Source organism: Ptiloglossa arizonensis, chromosome 10 (genome assembly GCF_051014685.1).
Source record: "Ptiloglossa arizonensis isolate GNS036 chromosome 10, iyPtiAriz1_principal, whole genome shotgun sequence".
NCBI lineage: Eukaryota > Metazoa > Arthropoda > Insecta > Hymenoptera > Colletidae > Ptiloglossa > Ptiloglossa arizonensis.
Genome location: NC_135057.1, coordinates 2262929 through 2280825, shown reverse-complemented (window position 1 = coordinate 2280825; position 17897 = coordinate 2262929). Strand labels below are relative to the sequence as shown.

The following is a 17897-nucleotide window of genomic DNA, read 5'->3' as shown; positions in this document are numbered from 1 at the left end:
ACTCGATTGGTTTACATATGTAAGCCAAACAAGTTACCTATTCGCGGTGTTCCTATACTGTTCATTCAAACTTTCTAGCGTAATTTACGAATCATGTCAACAAAAAAATATTATACAAACCTAGGTATACAAATACTTTCTTTTTCAATTTTCGTAACTAGTAGAATATGTCGGTAAAATTTGGTTAAACTGTTTAATAACACTTTGTATTGTAAAGCGTATATATAATAAAAACTTTATTATACTTACTTTATAATTAATAATGTAAAATGTTTCTATATGACATGTTTATTTCTCTTCAGATACAATTCGGGAGGAAAATGCTTTTCACAAGTTCATACGAAGCATCTGACTGTAACCATAGATGCCTTTACAATACATAATAGTCTTTGGCAAGGGAAAAAAGTGAATTTGCCAAACAAGAAAGACATGCCTCTCGTCATATAGTTTTACACAAGTGTCACACTTAACATTATGCTACTATGCCCTCTGTTGTTCATAGTTACTATTTTAATACAGGCCCATATTAAATTAATGCAAACATTGCGTTCTTAGTCAATTTTATAAGGACAAATGATTGATGCTGACCCAGAGATGTGAACAATCTCGTTGAACGTTTGTATGATTGCACACTATAATTGAATGGAGCATTGTTACCATACGTTTTCCTTTAATTTGTCTTCTTTTTCCTTTTTAAGTTAACGTTGGCATCAATCACTGTGTCGTAAGATTACCAATATCTACCATAGGAATGGTTTGTTGTCAGTATCTAATATCTTTGCGGACTAATTTTCGACGTGTAATCGCCTTGTAATCATGTAAGCTGCTGTGTTGTAAATGAAAGATGTGACTGATATAAAGGTATTAATTTTCTTATATTCTATCTTTTTTTTGCTAAGAGAGGTAGGGCTTTCATGAATATCACGTAACGGATTTCATCTTTACATTGCATAAAGTAATTCGCACACGTTTTGTCGTTACGTGTAAATTAAAAATCTCTTAATTATTATTACTGTAGTACCATTGTCTTTTACCGATGGGCCACTAAACGAAAATGGAGAATCATTAATTTGAATGCGTGTCTGACAGTCGACAAAGATTCGAATTTTCAATGTGATTTTTGTACGTATGTAATTAATTTCCATAAAAAATTAAATAAATGAAACATTTTTCTACAGAAATGTTTGCTATGCATTAAATTTTTATCTTTAGTATTGTAAGTTCGATATTTTGTATTAAATGATTTAAAGCTCAAAATTGTTTCGTACGAATTCGAATCGTTATTATGGAGTACTTGAATCGTTTGTTATTTTGACATAAACTATAGCATGCATGTCACTGTCACTATTGAAAGCTAATTAATGATTCCTCGTTATGCATGAATTTGCAACTGTTGACAGTTGCAACAACATATACAGATGAATTTAAACTATAGGAAAGGGTTGGTAGAACATAGTAGAAGAAACAAAAACGTCATAATAAACACATATATATATATATATATATATATATATATATATATATATATATATATATATATATATATATATATGTATATGTATATATATATATCTCGGAAAGTAATAACAAATTTTAGGATATTATTCAGGAATTGTATCGCAACAAGCTGTAATGCATTGTAAATTATAATCTCATATTTGTAACATATGCTGCCAAAATAAGCAATTCCAGTGAGAAATACCTTCATTACATTTTTATTTTATGTATACTAAGGTATATCATACTACGTTTTTTAAAGCAAATGCTCATAAACTTCAATTTTACTGAAAACATAAACAAACTTGAACCACAGCAAAATATATCCATTCCAACATCATTTATTGTGAAGCGAAATTGAATTCGTTTCTTTTCAAGTACTCAAACAGATTTAATAGAAGTATCAACACGTTCACCGTAGTGGCTTTTTTCGTAGATTTCAATATTTGATGGTACGTGTTAATTACACACTTTGTGTTATACGTTTATATTTGACGACACGGAGAACATAGGAATGTAGACATTTATTTTCGTTACACTTCATTAATTTTGATGGGAATAGTGGAACAAATTACAGAAATATCCACTTAGTACATAATGAAGGTTTAATGAATTATGGCTCATACGGAACCGTATTGCAGTAAACGCATTAATAAAAGCTGTTTGTTAACTTATTAATTAGCAAACAATATCTTTGAAATTATTAGTCTCCATTTATATGTTTCTTAAGACTGTTTTGTGTCTTTCGATAAGTTCTCTCAACCCCTAAAGTTTATACCTGTAGTTTCTTTACATTCTGCTTAGTGTAATTCGTTTCTTCGAAAAGTGTAAGAACCAGCTCACGGACAAAAGTGGATATGTACATAAATAAGTTGATTTTGATTAGTGAAAGAAAATACCAAATCAGCCTTAAGATCAATCCGAATGTAATTGATGTTGTGCGAGGATGTTTTTTTTCTTTACTGTGTAGGTACGTAATAATTTATAATATGCTGCATCTATTTGAATTTTTTAAGCGAGTTCTGTGAAGTGTGCATTGGTATAAGATAGATTCACAAGGATTTGAGAAGAGAATATGGGACCGCACCAAACAGTACCAAAATTACATTCGTTCCCCGAAGAAAAAGTAATCGAAATTGGTAACTGATAAGAGTTGTCAAAGAATATGAAAACGGCTACGAACTGGTGAGATTTTCCTGCGCGCATTACATACTTATTTTTTATGACGTACGAGACCGTGTAAGAACTTGTATCGTTTTTGCGTATTGAAAGAGGAAAGCAGATAATGACTAGGATACAAGTACTAAAGACAACAAATTTCATCTGTATACAATTTTCTTATCGAATATTTATTTGAATCTTCTAGGCCTAAAGCTATTTTTTAATCCAACATGCATAGTCTGCGTTCCTCGTGACTCAGAAAACTCTGAATGCGTATTAGCAATTTATTTATGAACGTCTTAGTGTATTGCAAATTTTAACGAAGTGGACTAAAGTCTAACTGATTTAAGAAGTTGGATAGTCGCTTTTACGAGTTTTGTCGGTAGCATATGAATTTTTTTCTGATGTAAATTGCTCCTTTTAGCATGGTTCTCATTTCCTACTGGAATGTGTCAGTCCAATGTCAAGCGAATATAATATGCGGTCCGTACTGTACATGATGAATAATTAGCATAATAATGTAACGGAAGAACTATTTATTGTGCCATAAATTTAATGTCCGCCTTTCGTGTGGGACTGGCACTGACCTTCCATCTTGACAATTCGATCTTTTTAACGTATATACAATTCGTTTGTCGTAATATGCTAATAGGACGAATGGATAGAAATAGATAGAGGTAAATACATTTTTGTACAGAAATATGGAGGGTCTATCCACTATATAATTTTGGTTTTGTTCGTTTGTTGCTTAAGTTATATTAGCGTATCGTAAGGTTTATTCATTTTCGGATCGTCCGATATTTGTATATGTATTTTAGCTTGGCGGGCATGTGCATGGAATTTCGAGCGATGATAAAATGAAAGTAAAAAGAAAAAAAAAGAAAAGAAACTGAGATCGGTTCACTTTAACAGTAGACCCCCTATATTCTGCAATGGCGTAACAACACAACCGTATTGATTATTATTAAGTAATTACGTAACATATCGAATTTCATGTTCTTCATGATTAATCGCGGAAAATATATTTTTAATTCGCAACGATAAACTTGGTTCAATCGTCCCAATTATTTTAAGGACCTCGTGTACGAGGCACACTCATGTACGTGGGACTTGGAAAAAGAAATTAAAAATCCGTCGATTATAGTATCCAAAGAAATTCATTATTCTATTCTCGTCTATTGTAAATCTACTGCGTATCGTCGTAAATATGGTGAATAGAGAAATTTTTGCGAGCTTCAAACCCTGAAATAGTCCGACTTGACAATATTGAACGTGAAGTAAACGCCATAAGATGAATTGTAAGATGTGGGCGCAAGCCGCGGTAAGTCTACGATAACGACGTAAACGAATACAGTGAATGAAAATTATGATAACGATGTAGTCACTAATCTTAAGAGTCAGATATCGACTTGTGGAGATGGGATTGAACACAAAGCTACAAACAATTAAGAAAATGTTCAAGAAAAGGATGTAAACTGTAGCGGGAAAGGTGGTTGCTTGTGCTTGATATTTATATTTTTCAAAGCAGAGAATATTATTAGTGAGCTGGCACCGACGTGATAAATAATGAAACGAAGAAGGAGATACGAATGGGATATAAATAATCGCGCTTACTAATAATAAACGATTACCTTTTATGTAATAATCCTTCATTTTTATTGTCACAAGGAAAAAGGAAGGCGAAACTTTGTCAAATCATACATGTTCGATTTATCCATGTCTGTAAATATTATGTTTTTATATACGCATAAATGAAACTACCACTCGATGATATATATTTATTGAGTACGTCAAGTAAATTTTGGGTCATATTTTACTGTTAGCATCTTGCAGCGAATGTCATCAATAAAATTTAATAACCTACTTTGCAATAGACTTTTATTCTTCTGCGAACGATAATATATATATATGACTCAGATATATATATTATATAATATATGGAATTAAGTATATCTTCTTCGTATTGATGGGCTGTAATGTTAATGTATATAACTTTTGGAGTACAGAAGAGGGTAAATTAGATGACCATACTTTCTCATTGTTATATATTTTATACACAATAGCGGAGGCGTCATTGTTAATTTTTCTGCGTATGTATAATATATTACAATTCAACGAATAAGAAAAATACTAGACATAAATATTAAAATATTCTTGTGAAGAACATTTCTCCCTACACGTACAATTTAATTCGTTAAGGACACTTTACAGGGCGCTAGGTATGACTTTCTCGCGTGTTCGCTTTTCATCGTCTTAAATATTATAACTCGATACCTTACTACCGCTACAAAAGTACAAAATAATTTCATTTCGTTTGTCCTTTTTCTTTTTTAATACGCGGTTTTGATCGAGCGCATTCCATGCATTCTGCACGCTCTCGATCGAAATCGCTGTTGCACTTACATTAACGATAATAAATAGCTTTAAATACTGATGTACAATGTTTTGTGACTTACAAGTGAGTTACAATTAAACTATATGGCAGTGATCTTGCTACTTACATGTATGTCGTGACATTTGTTTCATACTTGGTTTACGATACAATTTGACGCGAATTTGTGCCATAATTTGTCAACGATTTAAAAGTCGTTTCTCAAACTATGTTTTGCAAAATTACTAAAAGATACACGCTATAGGAATTATTGTAACGGCAAATAACTATTTTCATCTTTATCATTTATTACGTTCAACTTTTCGGTATTTCGGTATTGGTTCAGCGATGTGCACCAAATAATTTCATTAATTTTGTTTAAATTTTCTTTGAACGTTATACGTTAATTTCATACAATCTTATTTCGTTTGTACTATGTCGTACGCCGCAAGATTTATTAGAATGCAGAGATATATGTAGAATACAAGATCTTCAAAATATTTGTATAAATATTATTATTATTAAAATACCTATTGGAATGGCAGTATGAAGAGCAATGAATTATTTCTATTTTACATTATTCCATATGATGTTCAATAATTCTAAATTCTTGCATAAAATGAATTGCTGCTGTGCTGGTTAAGAAATGTAACTTGTGACTAATCAAGTCGATCAATGAAGCCAGTTAATTTGCAATGATAGAAGAGTATATAATATACGTTAGTGATCAATTTTTTTGTTATTTTCAAAATAAATTTTTGAATAAAAATTCGTTACTTTCGTAGAAGTTTATTTCGAGAAAGTTTTAGTTAAATTAATTAAGAGTGCAGAATTTATGCGGTTAAAATAAAATGCGTAAGTTTTAATTAAAAGCATCTTTTGTATGTACAAATTAGTCGTAACTATCGATTCATCTTTTTACATTGCATTCATAACACTTCCTTTCTATAAAAATGTCATCTTTAATAAAAATATAAATATCAGCGTCAAATGTATAGAGAATTGAAATAACATTTCAGCAAACTGCCTGGAAGTTTTGCAACAATTTGTTGCTACAAGAATGACTTTGCACCGTGAAAAACAAGTTTGAGAAACATACAGATGTAAACTTTATGCGTTCGTATGTTAGCATCTTTTGGCTTGGTTTAGTCTTATGTCTTAACAATTACAGATTTCCCATCACGATATGGCACTTGATCCCAGTGTGCAATTGCATTGAATACAGTTCACAGAAACATTTCAAGTAGTGTGCGTCCTTTGAACAGTCTTTGGAACTAAATTGAACGACTCAGAGGAGTTCACACGTTGTACTGATTATAATTGTACTGGGCAGGAGCTCAAATGAATATTATGCAACTCGTCCATGTCTGTCCAATCGCGCCTTTCTCCCCCTATCATTACGTTTCTTATACATCCGTTAAAGTGATCTCTTGTTATTAACGTTCCTTTGGGAGCAGAGGCTGTAATACAATCATCAATTCGCTATTTATAAACATAGAAGCAAACTGTATTCTTTTTCCATACCGTACATATACAATTTAATAAATCGAGGGGCATAAATGTTAAACACCTATCAAATTTTTAACAAACATAATAACTTAAATAGTCTTGCCTATTAGGAAGATACAAAACCATATTGTTTGCAATTCCTCTTCTCAAGGAACATGATTATAAATTTTTAATAGCCCATTATGTCGGTGTGGATTTCAATTAAAGATAATTATCAGAGAACAATAGCAAAGCATTTCTTTACCTGGCAAGCCACCAATGTACAGAGGTCCGGAGACTGTAGAATCCATTATATGATAATTGACATTGGCTGGAAGACCATATTTTTGATCCATCTCGTCGACTTTCAGTGCCAACTCTTCGTCGTTATAAACTGCTTGTATTCTGTGCCACCGATTGTCACAAATCGTATATGGACTAGTAAAACGTTGCTCTACATACAACGGATTGTTATCTCCCAAATCGCCTGACATGATCACTTTACCATTGTTCAGCTCCAATGATAAGGAAGGTGAATTTCCTGGTGCCGTTATAGAAAGTAAAACGCCCGATAATTCTGACGTTCTAAATTCTAACTGAAGTTCTAGTACAGCGCCTAATTCAAAGTTTCTTTCTGGAATAGGAAATGTTCGTGTTACAGATCCATTGATATTTAAAAATTTACCATTAAACTTTTTATAATATTATCACTACTACTATATTTATCTATAAGTAGTTTACTTTAAATATTTTAAACCCTTGGTAGGTAAGCCTATATCTTCGGTATAGTGTCCGAGTGACACTACTCTGCGACACAATATAAATTAGCAAGAGTAATACAAACATTTACTTAAACCACTAAAGCATAGGTTTTCTTCAATTTTGAAAGGACACAAAATGTACACAAAAATATATTGTTCAAAACAATTAACGAATTATCTTTACAAATAATTGAAGAGAATAATTCGAATATTAGTGATTTGAGAAATGTTCTGTATTCGATGTAGAGATCCTCTCTGAATATCTAATTTATACGATTGAACAATTAACATTAGTTAACGTTATAGCTCGTCCCAATGATGTAAATAACAAGAACTGGTAATGTTCGAATATTGGCAACGGATATGATTATTTTTGTATCTCACTGTATATAGCATACGCCTCGTCTTGGAAGTAGGCTCCACTTTCAACGTTAGGAAAGCATTGGCCCACTTGGAAAGCTCTACTCGTGGAACCAACCATATCGTACACGTTTCCATTCACCCTTAACCCTCTGATGCATCCCTTCAGTGTTTCGAGTTTAACCACGACCTGCTCGGGTATAAGCGTTCCGCTTTCGGGAAGGCCTCCAATGTACATCATAGAGGCCAATCCAATTTTTGTCGGTACTTTAATCGTGCGAGGTGTTTGGGAATCCACGAGCAACGTTAATTTCCTTTCGTCGTGACTGATCACGACGTGGTGCCAGTTACCATCGTTGAACGGCGTTTTGAACAGTATGTCTTTCTTTCGCTTACTCTTCACCAGAAGCAACAGCTGTCCGTCCCGTATGACGATCATAAGGTAGTGCTTTGGTCTGAGACCCTGTAAAACGAAGAAAGGATTTGAAGCTTCCTCGATAATTTAGCGCAGAACACGCAACATGTTCTTAACGTAAGATGTTGGCTACAATTTCCACGATCTACACCGTTAACGTTAAAATTAAGAACGATGATCCTATTTACACCGAACCTTGCATTTTTGAAATTGAAAAGGGGAAAATTAATTTACGAGTATAATTAGTTCTCCGTTTCGATAATTGTCAGCGAATATAGCGATAAAGGCACCGTTAATAATCGAGAAATTTCAAAAAGAAATTCGAAACGGATTAAATTGACGATTTTGGTAGTTGTAGCGTTAACGACCATTTTGCTCTTTACGTACTGGAGTAATGAACAGCAAGCCGTTCGGATAATACGTTCTGAAGTCGAATTCTATCGCGTATTTCTTCTCCCAAAATTTCTTAAAATTTAGATAAAGTTGAGTGTGGCTGTTCGGCTTGTCACCGAATTTCAAGGCACCAGGTTCCAGAGAATAATACGGCACTTTTTGACATCCCTCGGGTTCGGTAGACATTCCTCTTGACAAGGATGCCGACGGTGTGTAAGTGGGAGGATCTTTTCCCATACTCGGTCCAGGACGACCGATGAGCGCGTGTTCGAAACTGATCACCTCGTCGAATCGAATGAGTCTGAAAATTCGTTGTTTTCGTCCTTATTAAACATCTATTTTAATCTTTCGGTAGATATCAGTTAATAGAATTTCAATAGATCGTAGTCAAATTTGTAACATAAGTAGGCAAACGGGGATATGTCAGAATCCGATTTCTTTTTTTCTGATCATAAATAAAAATAATTTGTTTCGTTACAAGAATATCTTTCCTTCGTATTTTTTTACGTAAATAGTGTATTTAATTTTTCTAAATCCAGTTACATAATAGCCAATTTATATCGGATTGTACCCTCAGATTTACAACAAAATAGACAAGTGGAAAGGGGGGAAGAGTTATGATTTCTTTCTCTTTAATTATAAATAAAAATTACTTTTTTCTTATCTTTGTCATGCAAGTAGTGTGTTTAATTATAAATAAATATACCCCTTTTAGATTTTATAGTATAGATATGTATATAATTTCAGTATGTATGATTTCAATGAATGTCTACTAAACCCTTGTACGACTGTTTAAGGGTTACAAAGAAATGCAAATATGGGAAGTTTGCATAAAATTTAGGGTATCGTAAAAGAAATTTGACTTACACGTCATTAAAAATCGCGTCTTTGATGGCGCCATATAAAGGGGTGATTGTAGCGATCATTTTGGTATTGTTGATAAGTACTGGTAACCCTCCGAAGAACAATCCTCCACTTCCTTCTGGGGCTCTAATGGCGGCGCTCGTTGGCAATCTCCCAGTGCTTTGATAGGCATCGTCTATCCGTAACTCAACGTCCTTTCTTCTTTTAATAATTGTTATCGTATGGTATCTTCCATCGTTAAAAGTGTCATTCGATCGTAGAACGAGCTCTCCTCTTCCAGCGTTCAACCGCACTTGGACTTGCCCGTTTGTTATACACGCGGAATAATAACTGTCTCTCTGTAAGAACGAACGAAATGCAAATATTAGTTAAAAATATAGACACCTCTTAACGATGAACAATGTTCATTTTTGAATAAACGATCGTCGAGAAACTCTGTTGAAAAAAATTGACGATTTAGAATCGATGAATCCTCTTCACAATTTTTCCTGTATTTCTGGTATCGTTTTCTTTTTAGATAACATTTGAAAATTTGTCCCCACGATGGTTTCAAAATTATGCGAATTGTAATACGGACGCGTTAACCCGTAACTGGTAAGATGGGATCTGACAGACCCCGGTGAACTTTGTTATTGTCAAAAACTAAATTTATTCAGTTCCTCGATAAATTGATAAGAGCAATTCGCAACATCAGATCTTTTGTTTCCTAAAATTGTCTACAAATATTTAAACAATTATATGGGATCTATCCTACAGATCCCATTATACCTTATATGTGACAAAATAACCATTATAACTGTTATAGGTTAATATACGGCTAAACATGAAAGTAATAAATGAATATTCGTGTACTGCAAATTACACGGATTAAAATACAAATACACGTTGAAAATGATAATCTCTATCAAATAGGTACTGCACTTGACAACGTTCCTGTACCATGGTAACAGCAGATAATGATTGATGAGTATACGATTCTCAGGAGTAAACTTAGGACAACGTTCGGTTAAATAATGCACCGTATACAGTGAACGCTTATAGGTGTTCTGCGAGAGTATTAAACAAATACGAGTTCGTGACTTCTGTACACGATGCGTGTCGTGCAATACTCTTTCTTAGCGCTCAAAGACATAATCATCGCGTAACTAGACAAAAATGATCGCGCGAAAGAAATGTGTCTTACGTACATTTGATTCTTCATTTGCGTGCCGTATATTGTTTATTCGTTCTTCCTGTCCTTCGAACGTGGAGAGAAGAAGTACAGCCTCTTCCTGCATCGTTCTGAAAGAGAAGCTCACCACGGAGTTTATCTTACGCAGTGTGTACGGTGAATGTTCCAAGTGCCCGTTCCCGTAGAATCCGACTATTTTCATTGGCTGTGACAAAGGAAATTTACGAATGTAATTTTCAAAATTAATTCCGTCAATTGGAAGATACGAACAAATATTCTCTACATAAAATTTGTTCAAGCTACAAATTTAAGGTCATCTTAGTATTTTCAAACAGAAATACACGTTTTCGACTCTCAGGTTATAGATAGAGAGTTTCGGTTTCGAGAAACCGAAACGAAAACTTATGGTTCAATATTTTCATATTTTCACATATGAAACACATATAGCTAATATCGCTATAGTAGGATAGTATATACTAATTTTGAATACAAAGTGTTAAACTTGATTGTAAAAAGTTAAGTTGTTCGAGAATCGTGTCATTGTTCGAATATTTCTTCGTACTCCGAAGACCTTGCGCACTAATTTTTCAGATCGTGTGAAAACAATACTTTTAATACACGGAAAATTCCGGGTAGTTTGCTCACTTTATTTCCGCAGGTAGGTTCAACGCCGTAATACTGTTCCGCCATTGGATCGTAGCCCTCTTGGATGATAATGTTGGACATGCAACCGAGGAAAGACACCTGTGACGGTAACATTAATTTCTCCGCGCGAAAACTCGGCGGTATACCACCGATATAATATTTTGCTTGCGCGAGATCAGGGATGTCCTCTTTCTTGGGCTGAGGTGTAGGTGCGCCGATCTTTTTGTCGGCTTCCCCACCGATGCTCAAGCTGCACTTTTCGATGTTTTTGCGAAGCTGGTACTGCCTGAACGCGTCCACCTTGGTCCAGTTCCCGGTATTGTATTTGTGCTTCGAGGACATTTCCATGCTGACGTTGCCACCGTAACCAACGTGCAGGATCACTTTGCCTTCCCGCAGAAATATCATGATGTGCTGGTTCTAAGTAAAAGTAAATTTTCAATTATGCGATGAGAGAATTGTAATCGTCCAACTGGCGGTTCAATTAACCTAATTCGATATATTTAACGCGTTCACGTGCGAGTTTTTCATGCTTGATGGTGTCTTTGATGCTTTGTTCGAATTGTAGCGCGACAACAAGAAATATTCTATGATTCGATGATCATTGTATGGCTTCTCTAATCACAGTGACGTTATACTTTACTCTTGAAGAGTTTACAATTATTACGGCTCGTTTGTTTTACGCGTTTTCAAGAAACGTAAGTTCGAAGCTCTAGTCCCATAACATTGCGCACGAAGGATTAAGTGATTTTTGGTCGAATCTGGTCCGATCGAATTAAACGTATCTCGTCGTATAATTAACACGTGCAAAGTTACGCGAAATGTACAATAAGAATAGTTTAATGAAAATTAAGACAAATATCATTTAAGTAACACTTGGAAAGAAATAAACCTAAGGATGGTTATCGAGTAAACGTTTAAGATGATCAGATTAGGTAAGTGGATGGTGAGGGACTGTCAGGGATGATCTTTGAATATCTGTTAAGGTTGATCTCGATGTCAAGGTAAACTTTTGAAGGTTTATTAAAGTTGATCTCACTAGATTTTGTATTTTTGATTCATTGAAGCAAATTTAGTTGATTTGCTTATGAGTTTGAAGCTTCTAATTGACAGAAAAGTTGGAGCCAGTAAGACCAAAATGTTTGGTAGTGGTCAGCATAGGATCAGATGTTTAAAAAAATATAGAAACTGAGGAAAGGAGTTGTGGGGACATTTAAGATGCATCTAAAGAAAGGAAAATGCAAATAAAAACGGAAGAAAAACAGACAAGGTTTCAGAATGGTTGAACCAAGTCTCCTAATTTATGATCGTCAACAAATGTAAGAACTGTCGAATCTGCAATGTTTCTAGCCTGACCTGGCAATACTTCGGAAATCACGAAATATTTCTTCGAGAAGAATACATTCAACATTCACCATTGCCGATTGAACTCGGAATAACTAGGACCTCTGATTCCAGTCTCTAGCAGTCGCAAGGACGTTTATTCTTGGGTAAGTGTTGCTGCTAGAAGTTAAAAAACAATTCTCTCAGGAATATGATCCTAAAGGGACTGTCATGACAGTCAACGTAAATTTGTCCAGCACTTATGGGCACTGGTAGTCACCGAAGAGTTAAACACCGTACGACAAATGATACTGACACGATCATTGTTCCTCGTTTCACGTATGGGACACAAGACACGTAAATGACGTTCATTCCTGCATATGAAAACAACGCACACGTTGGCATCCCGGTGCCGTAGCATTGATCAACTTTCGGAACAAATGTTTCTTCTATATTTTAAACTTAAACGCATCAATTGTATATTAACGATACATTACGTACGTTAACCGGGTTAATAGCCAGAAACAGCAGAGCATTCTCATCGTAGCTTCGAAAATTGAGCGATACTCCGAATGTATACTTGTTGTACGGTCCTGAGGAGACTCTGTTCCTGACCGCGTAACCTTCTCCGTTGAAACTGTAAGCGATGTCGTCTCTGGCATCTTCCACCCTACGATATTAAAGTACAAAATGCATTCGCGTGTTAAAAACCTTATAAAAGTTAATTTCTTCCCACGAATCGCGAATTTTGCATCTCCGCGTATCAAACGAAATTTCTAACATCTTTTACCCTTCTACGCATGCTCTGCACGCCATGTCCGGCGCAGTTGTGATGAAATTCCACAGGCCAATGGGCTTCCCGTCTAGAATAACTTGGTGCACGCAACCTGGCAGTCCGTTCGACGAAATTAGTTCTATTCGTCTTCGTTGAGACTTTGGAATTCCCCCTATCCAGACGCGGTCTGATGTCGTGATGTCAAAACGACCGTATTCCGAGTCCGTTGAATTCGTCACGGGTGAATGTCCTCCGGATAACGACAACTGTTTTCGCACTTGTAACTTACCTATGTGACGGACTCTGTAATTCGTACAAATTTTCTGTTAAATATTTGTTTTCGAATTCATTGTATCCGGTAGAGTCGATACGGCGTCCCCGGTTGTATAGAATGAAATTTGGCATCGTCGATTTCGTATAACCGGGGAAGGTAGTGTTTCACAAATCGACATTTTTCATTCGAGTAGAGAATGGAGTTTGAGCAACGAATTATCCACGAATGAAAAATCAAAATATTATCAATGAATCAATTAGGTTTTCAAGATGAAGATGAGTCTAAATACGAATTTATTCAGATTATTTTTAATTACACGTTACACGAGTCGCTTTTGAAAAACATTCAATTGGATGTGATTAAAAATAGCAGGTATAAGGTCGTGTTTGTACCACTTATTTTCATCGAGAAAACCTCGTCAGCCTATCGATTGGCGATACAAATTGATATCTTCGCGACGATACAATAACAAATATAAAATTGTTAAAAATTAAGAGAGTAATAAAAATAGTGAAATATACAGAAGTGTATACTTTCGATATAATTTCGACTAATTTTATCGGTTTAATTTCATTCAACAATGCGACGCGTTTTATACTTTTAGAACAGAAAATCATTTATTAGCGCAACATTTATTATTAGAAATGTTTATACCTTTCTGCTTCGATACGGTACCAAGATCTATCATCTTGAAAGTCGCCGCTCTCGATCACTTCAGGATGAGTAAGAAATCCTGTACCTCCTCCAACGTTCCAAACGAATCGTACTCTTCTGTTAATGATTTCCAACGCCATGAAATCATCCTATACGACGAAAAATGAAATTATTTGTATCCGATCCAAATGGACACAATGTTGAATTTACACTTCTTTCGTGCTTACGTTTATACTACTCGGTAAGTAAAATAAGGAGCCCTCTTTCCTTCCTTTTGGAAGAGCAAAGGTCATCACGATCGTATTTGTTGACGTTGGTTGCAACGTGGACGGTCTGTACGATCGAATGCACTCTTTTCCATCGGCCGATTTCAAAGAAACACGAATCTGTTGGATCGGAAAAACGATTTTACGAAAATTTATCCAATTTTTTCGAAATTGTATTTAACCCAAGAATTACAGAAAAAGTGCAATAAAAAAGAGAGAGAGAGAGAGAGAGAGAGAGAATATTGTCATTTACCCCGTCAGCTGTGTTTCTAGCTTCGGCGATTTTGTCTTTAAGATTCTGCAATTTTGACGACAACGTGTCGTTCCACTTGTCAAATACATTTTTCCTCTTCATAGCGGCGTTCGACAAGCTTATTAATTTCGCGTCCGCTTTTTTTATGTTACTCAGTGCCTCTGTCACTGAAATAATTTATTTTTGTAATAAAGAAACACGATGTCGATCACTTTGTAATATGAACGTATCGTGGAAAATAATACAGTAAAACCCTCGATAAAGCGCACACTGTTCAGTTCGTGTAGAATTGTTTAAGGAAGGATGATAGCAAATTCGATCGTGAAATTTATTATTCACGTTTGGGGCTGAGACTAAGTTATTTTCGAACCGCCTAACGCGAAGAATAAACGAGATAAATTAAACATTGTAGGTGCTCGTTCGCCAAACTTCGAAACGACATCGTGCGCGTATCGGTACGAAAACATTAATGAAAATTAATAATTTTCACTTTCACATTTCTTATAGTATCTTTGCGAGAGTATTGTCAATTGATTGGCGAGGTTCTTTCGATAAAAACGAGACCAAATTCGGACTATTTTTACTCATACGTCATGTGACTTATTTCTAAAGTAAATTATCAACCACGTATAATTGAAAATAGACCGAATGCGGTCGTGTTTGTACGTATTTTCAATTTATTATGTTGTACTTATTTTCTCAAATTAGTACAATCTATTGACAATACTCTCATGAAGACAGAGTGAAAAATATAAATGTTTCTAGTTCGCATTAATTATCGTTTTATCGATACACCTGTGTCACGATTTTGAAGTTTTGCTGGTGTGTTTTTAATATGGAGGAAAGCCGCGGTCATTTATCGAGGAGTTATTGTTTTACACTCAATCTTTCTCGAAGTAAATATAACAAAACAATTGAAATTATGAATAGCGAGTATTTAGCACATTTTATTTTATTGTATAGGTTTTAACACTAGAACTACCGATAGATTCCAGTATGTTAAGGTGTTCCTGATATTTCTTTCAGGAAAATCGATGATCGAGGAAAAAGAGGAACTTATGAAATTAATTATACATATACGATAGAAAAAATTATAATGTCTTTTGAAAATATGCTTTGCAATTTAAAGTAAATTTCTTTGTAAAAGCAGTTGGAATCAATAATCTTGACTGGTTGGTAAATCTAGCGTTAAATATGCGTTCATTCGACATTGAATAGAAAATAGAAAATATATCTTACATTTCTCACTGGCCAGACTAATTTTCGAGTCGCCTTCTCTTTTCAATTCGTACAATTTTGGTTTCAATCTCTCGGCAATTCCTGCTGTGTAATCATCGATAAGTTCTTGCGTGTCCTGCATGCTTTTCAATACTTCTTTATTAGCGTTTAACACGGTCTGAACGTTTTCACGTACTAAACGTAAAAAAAATATAATCACGTTGGTGGTTTGATTGTTCAATTATTTATTTGCACGATTAATCGTGAGTGCACGTTTTAGTTTCATATCGTGGGACAAACTTACGTTTCTTGCTTTCATTCTGCAATTTTTGCAGTTCCTCATTGATTCGATTATCTCTGATCCCAGTGTTGTTCAAAGTATGTTTTAGAACATCCACCGCTTTCTTTTGAACATCCAAATCGTCGTTTGCTTTTAGCACTAATTTGCCATGCTTTTTCGCGCTGTCCCATTGTTTGGATGACGCTACGGATATTTCTTTCGCGCTGTCTAAAAGCGACTTCGATTTGGGACCATTGGGAAATGCCTAAAAAATAAATTTAAATATCGTTAATATCGACGCTATTCAAGCAATTGACAATATCAATACTATTGGTGTAGATGTTAAATCTGTGTAGATGTTTTATAGACAGATTATTAATCGAATGATCAAATAATTTCCGTTAATTGTATACTGAATGCAGACTCGAAAGAAAGAAAGATCAGTCTTGATAGGAATTGTTAGTCGTATCGGCTTAGATGTTTTATTCAGCCTTCGAAAGGCCAACGACTAAGCAAATATCGCAGTCCACATTCTCTTTATCGATGGTACCACATTCTTCCTATCCCAGGAGTAATTTTTCTTTCTCTCTACAATACATCATATTTATACAGGGTGTTCCAGATCTAAACAGATAAATTTTGCCACTCTGTTTAGGAGGTCAGTCGTAACAAAATATGTACGTACCATGAGTCCATTTGTCTTCGTTTTCGAGATATGAGAACGAGTGTAGTATAAACCATGAGAACTTTTAAAAATAATTATTTATTTGCAATTATATTTCGCACTTTTTTATACTGGTTTAGACAGATTTAAACAAATCGTTCAAATAATAAATCGTGTCCACTGAGTATTAAAAAGATCATTATCAATAGTAAAAACAGCCTCTCTGATTTTTGCTAACAATATTTCAACGACTACCAGTATTTCTGTTTATATCTTGAAAAGGAACACGGCTCGATCCAACAACTTTTAAATACGTTACTCAAAGTTTGTCGGTTTAGTTCTGGAACACCCTGTATAATTCGATTTACGCAAAGGGCTACAGAACGAATTACTGCGCGAGTCGATTCGTTGTATCTTTACGCGATCCATCTTGTACAACGAGGCGTATTTGTACCTCTTTACACTGAAATGTTCAGACGTTCTCCCTACCTTATTGTACGTATCTTCGATGAGATCTTTAACTGCCATTGCTGTGACATTTGCCGCTCTAATGCTATCGCCGATATTCTTGTACGCTTGACTGGCCTTCAGCGGGCTAGCTGCGATGTTCCTTGTCTCGGAAAACAGACTGCTCGGCAGAAACGCCAAGTTGCACTTTATCAAGTTATCGATAGTCAATTATTTAAGTAATATCGCGAAATTAAGTAACGATTATTCGCAACCGGGACCGTTTTCTTATTTTGTACGATTTTACTGTCTTTTTTTGTTTTTGTTTTACTCGAAGCAAGTGGATAGTGGGGCCTCAAAATCTTGAAAGAAACGTGCTTGAGATTGCTCGTCTTTCACATGCACCAGAATCAGAATTTCGATAAAAGTTCGTAAATAGAAGAAAAAATATATTGAATTTGAAATGAATCGACGAATGTCGCTTTTTCTTAATAAAATACAGGCTACATTTTTTTATTTGCATATTACTCTCTACATACGGAAGATGTAAATATATTCCTAAATTATAAATTAGTCGACAAATTCTTTTTTAGGTTTCTTACGAGGGTGTTAAAAAA

At 34.7% G+C, this 17897-nt stretch overlaps 2 protein-coding genes across 21 annotated transcripts in view; one reads left to right on the top strand and one right to left on the bottom strand.

Moving 5' to 3' along the window:
- Positions 1-4522, top strand: part of Patronin (calmodulin-regulated spectrin-associated protein patronin) — a 146900-nt gene extending 142378 nt beyond the window's left edge. For 19 of the 20 annotated variants that reach the window (XM_076321984.1, XM_076321992.1, XM_076321981.1 and 16 more), the window contains one exon: positions 303-543. In XM_076321984.1, the coding sequence (XP_076178099.1) occupies positions 303-447 (145 nt within the window). In that variant the 3' untranslated portion in view covers positions 448-543. Of the gene's footprint in view, positions 1-302; positions 862-2513 lie in introns of those variants that run through there. The other variant, XR_012993519.1, reaches the window with a different exon arrangement.
- Positions 4523-4617: 95 nt separating this feature from the next.
- Positions 4618-17897, bottom strand: part of LOC143152169 (laminin subunit alpha-1-like) — a 104049-nt gene continuing 90769 nt past the window's right edge. Inside the window, exons 17-31 of the mRNA XM_076321978.1 lie at positions 17323-17461; positions 16194-16434; positions 15911-16084; positions 14672-14838; positions 14380-14538; positions 14153-14301; positions 13240-13527; positions 12951-13119; positions 11127-11546; positions 10498-10686; positions 9314-9648; positions 8441-8747; positions 7663-8101; positions 6783-7151; positions 4618-6489 (exon numbers count right to left, since the gene is read on the bottom strand). Of these exons, the coding sequence (XP_076178093.1) occupies positions 6344-6489; positions 6783-7151; positions 7663-8101; positions 8441-8747; positions 9314-9648; positions 10498-10686; positions 11127-11546; positions 12951-13119; positions 13240-13527; positions 14153-14301; positions 14380-14538; positions 14672-14838; positions 15911-16084; positions 16194-16434; positions 17323-17461 (3691 nt within the window). The 3' untranslated portion in view covers positions 4618-6343. The remainder of the gene's footprint in view (positions 6490-6782; positions 7152-7662; positions 8102-8440; positions 8748-9313; positions 9649-10497; positions 10687-11126; positions 11547-12950; positions 13120-13239; positions 13528-14152; positions 14302-14379; positions 14539-14671; positions 14839-15910; positions 16085-16193; positions 16435-17322; positions 17462-17897) is intronic.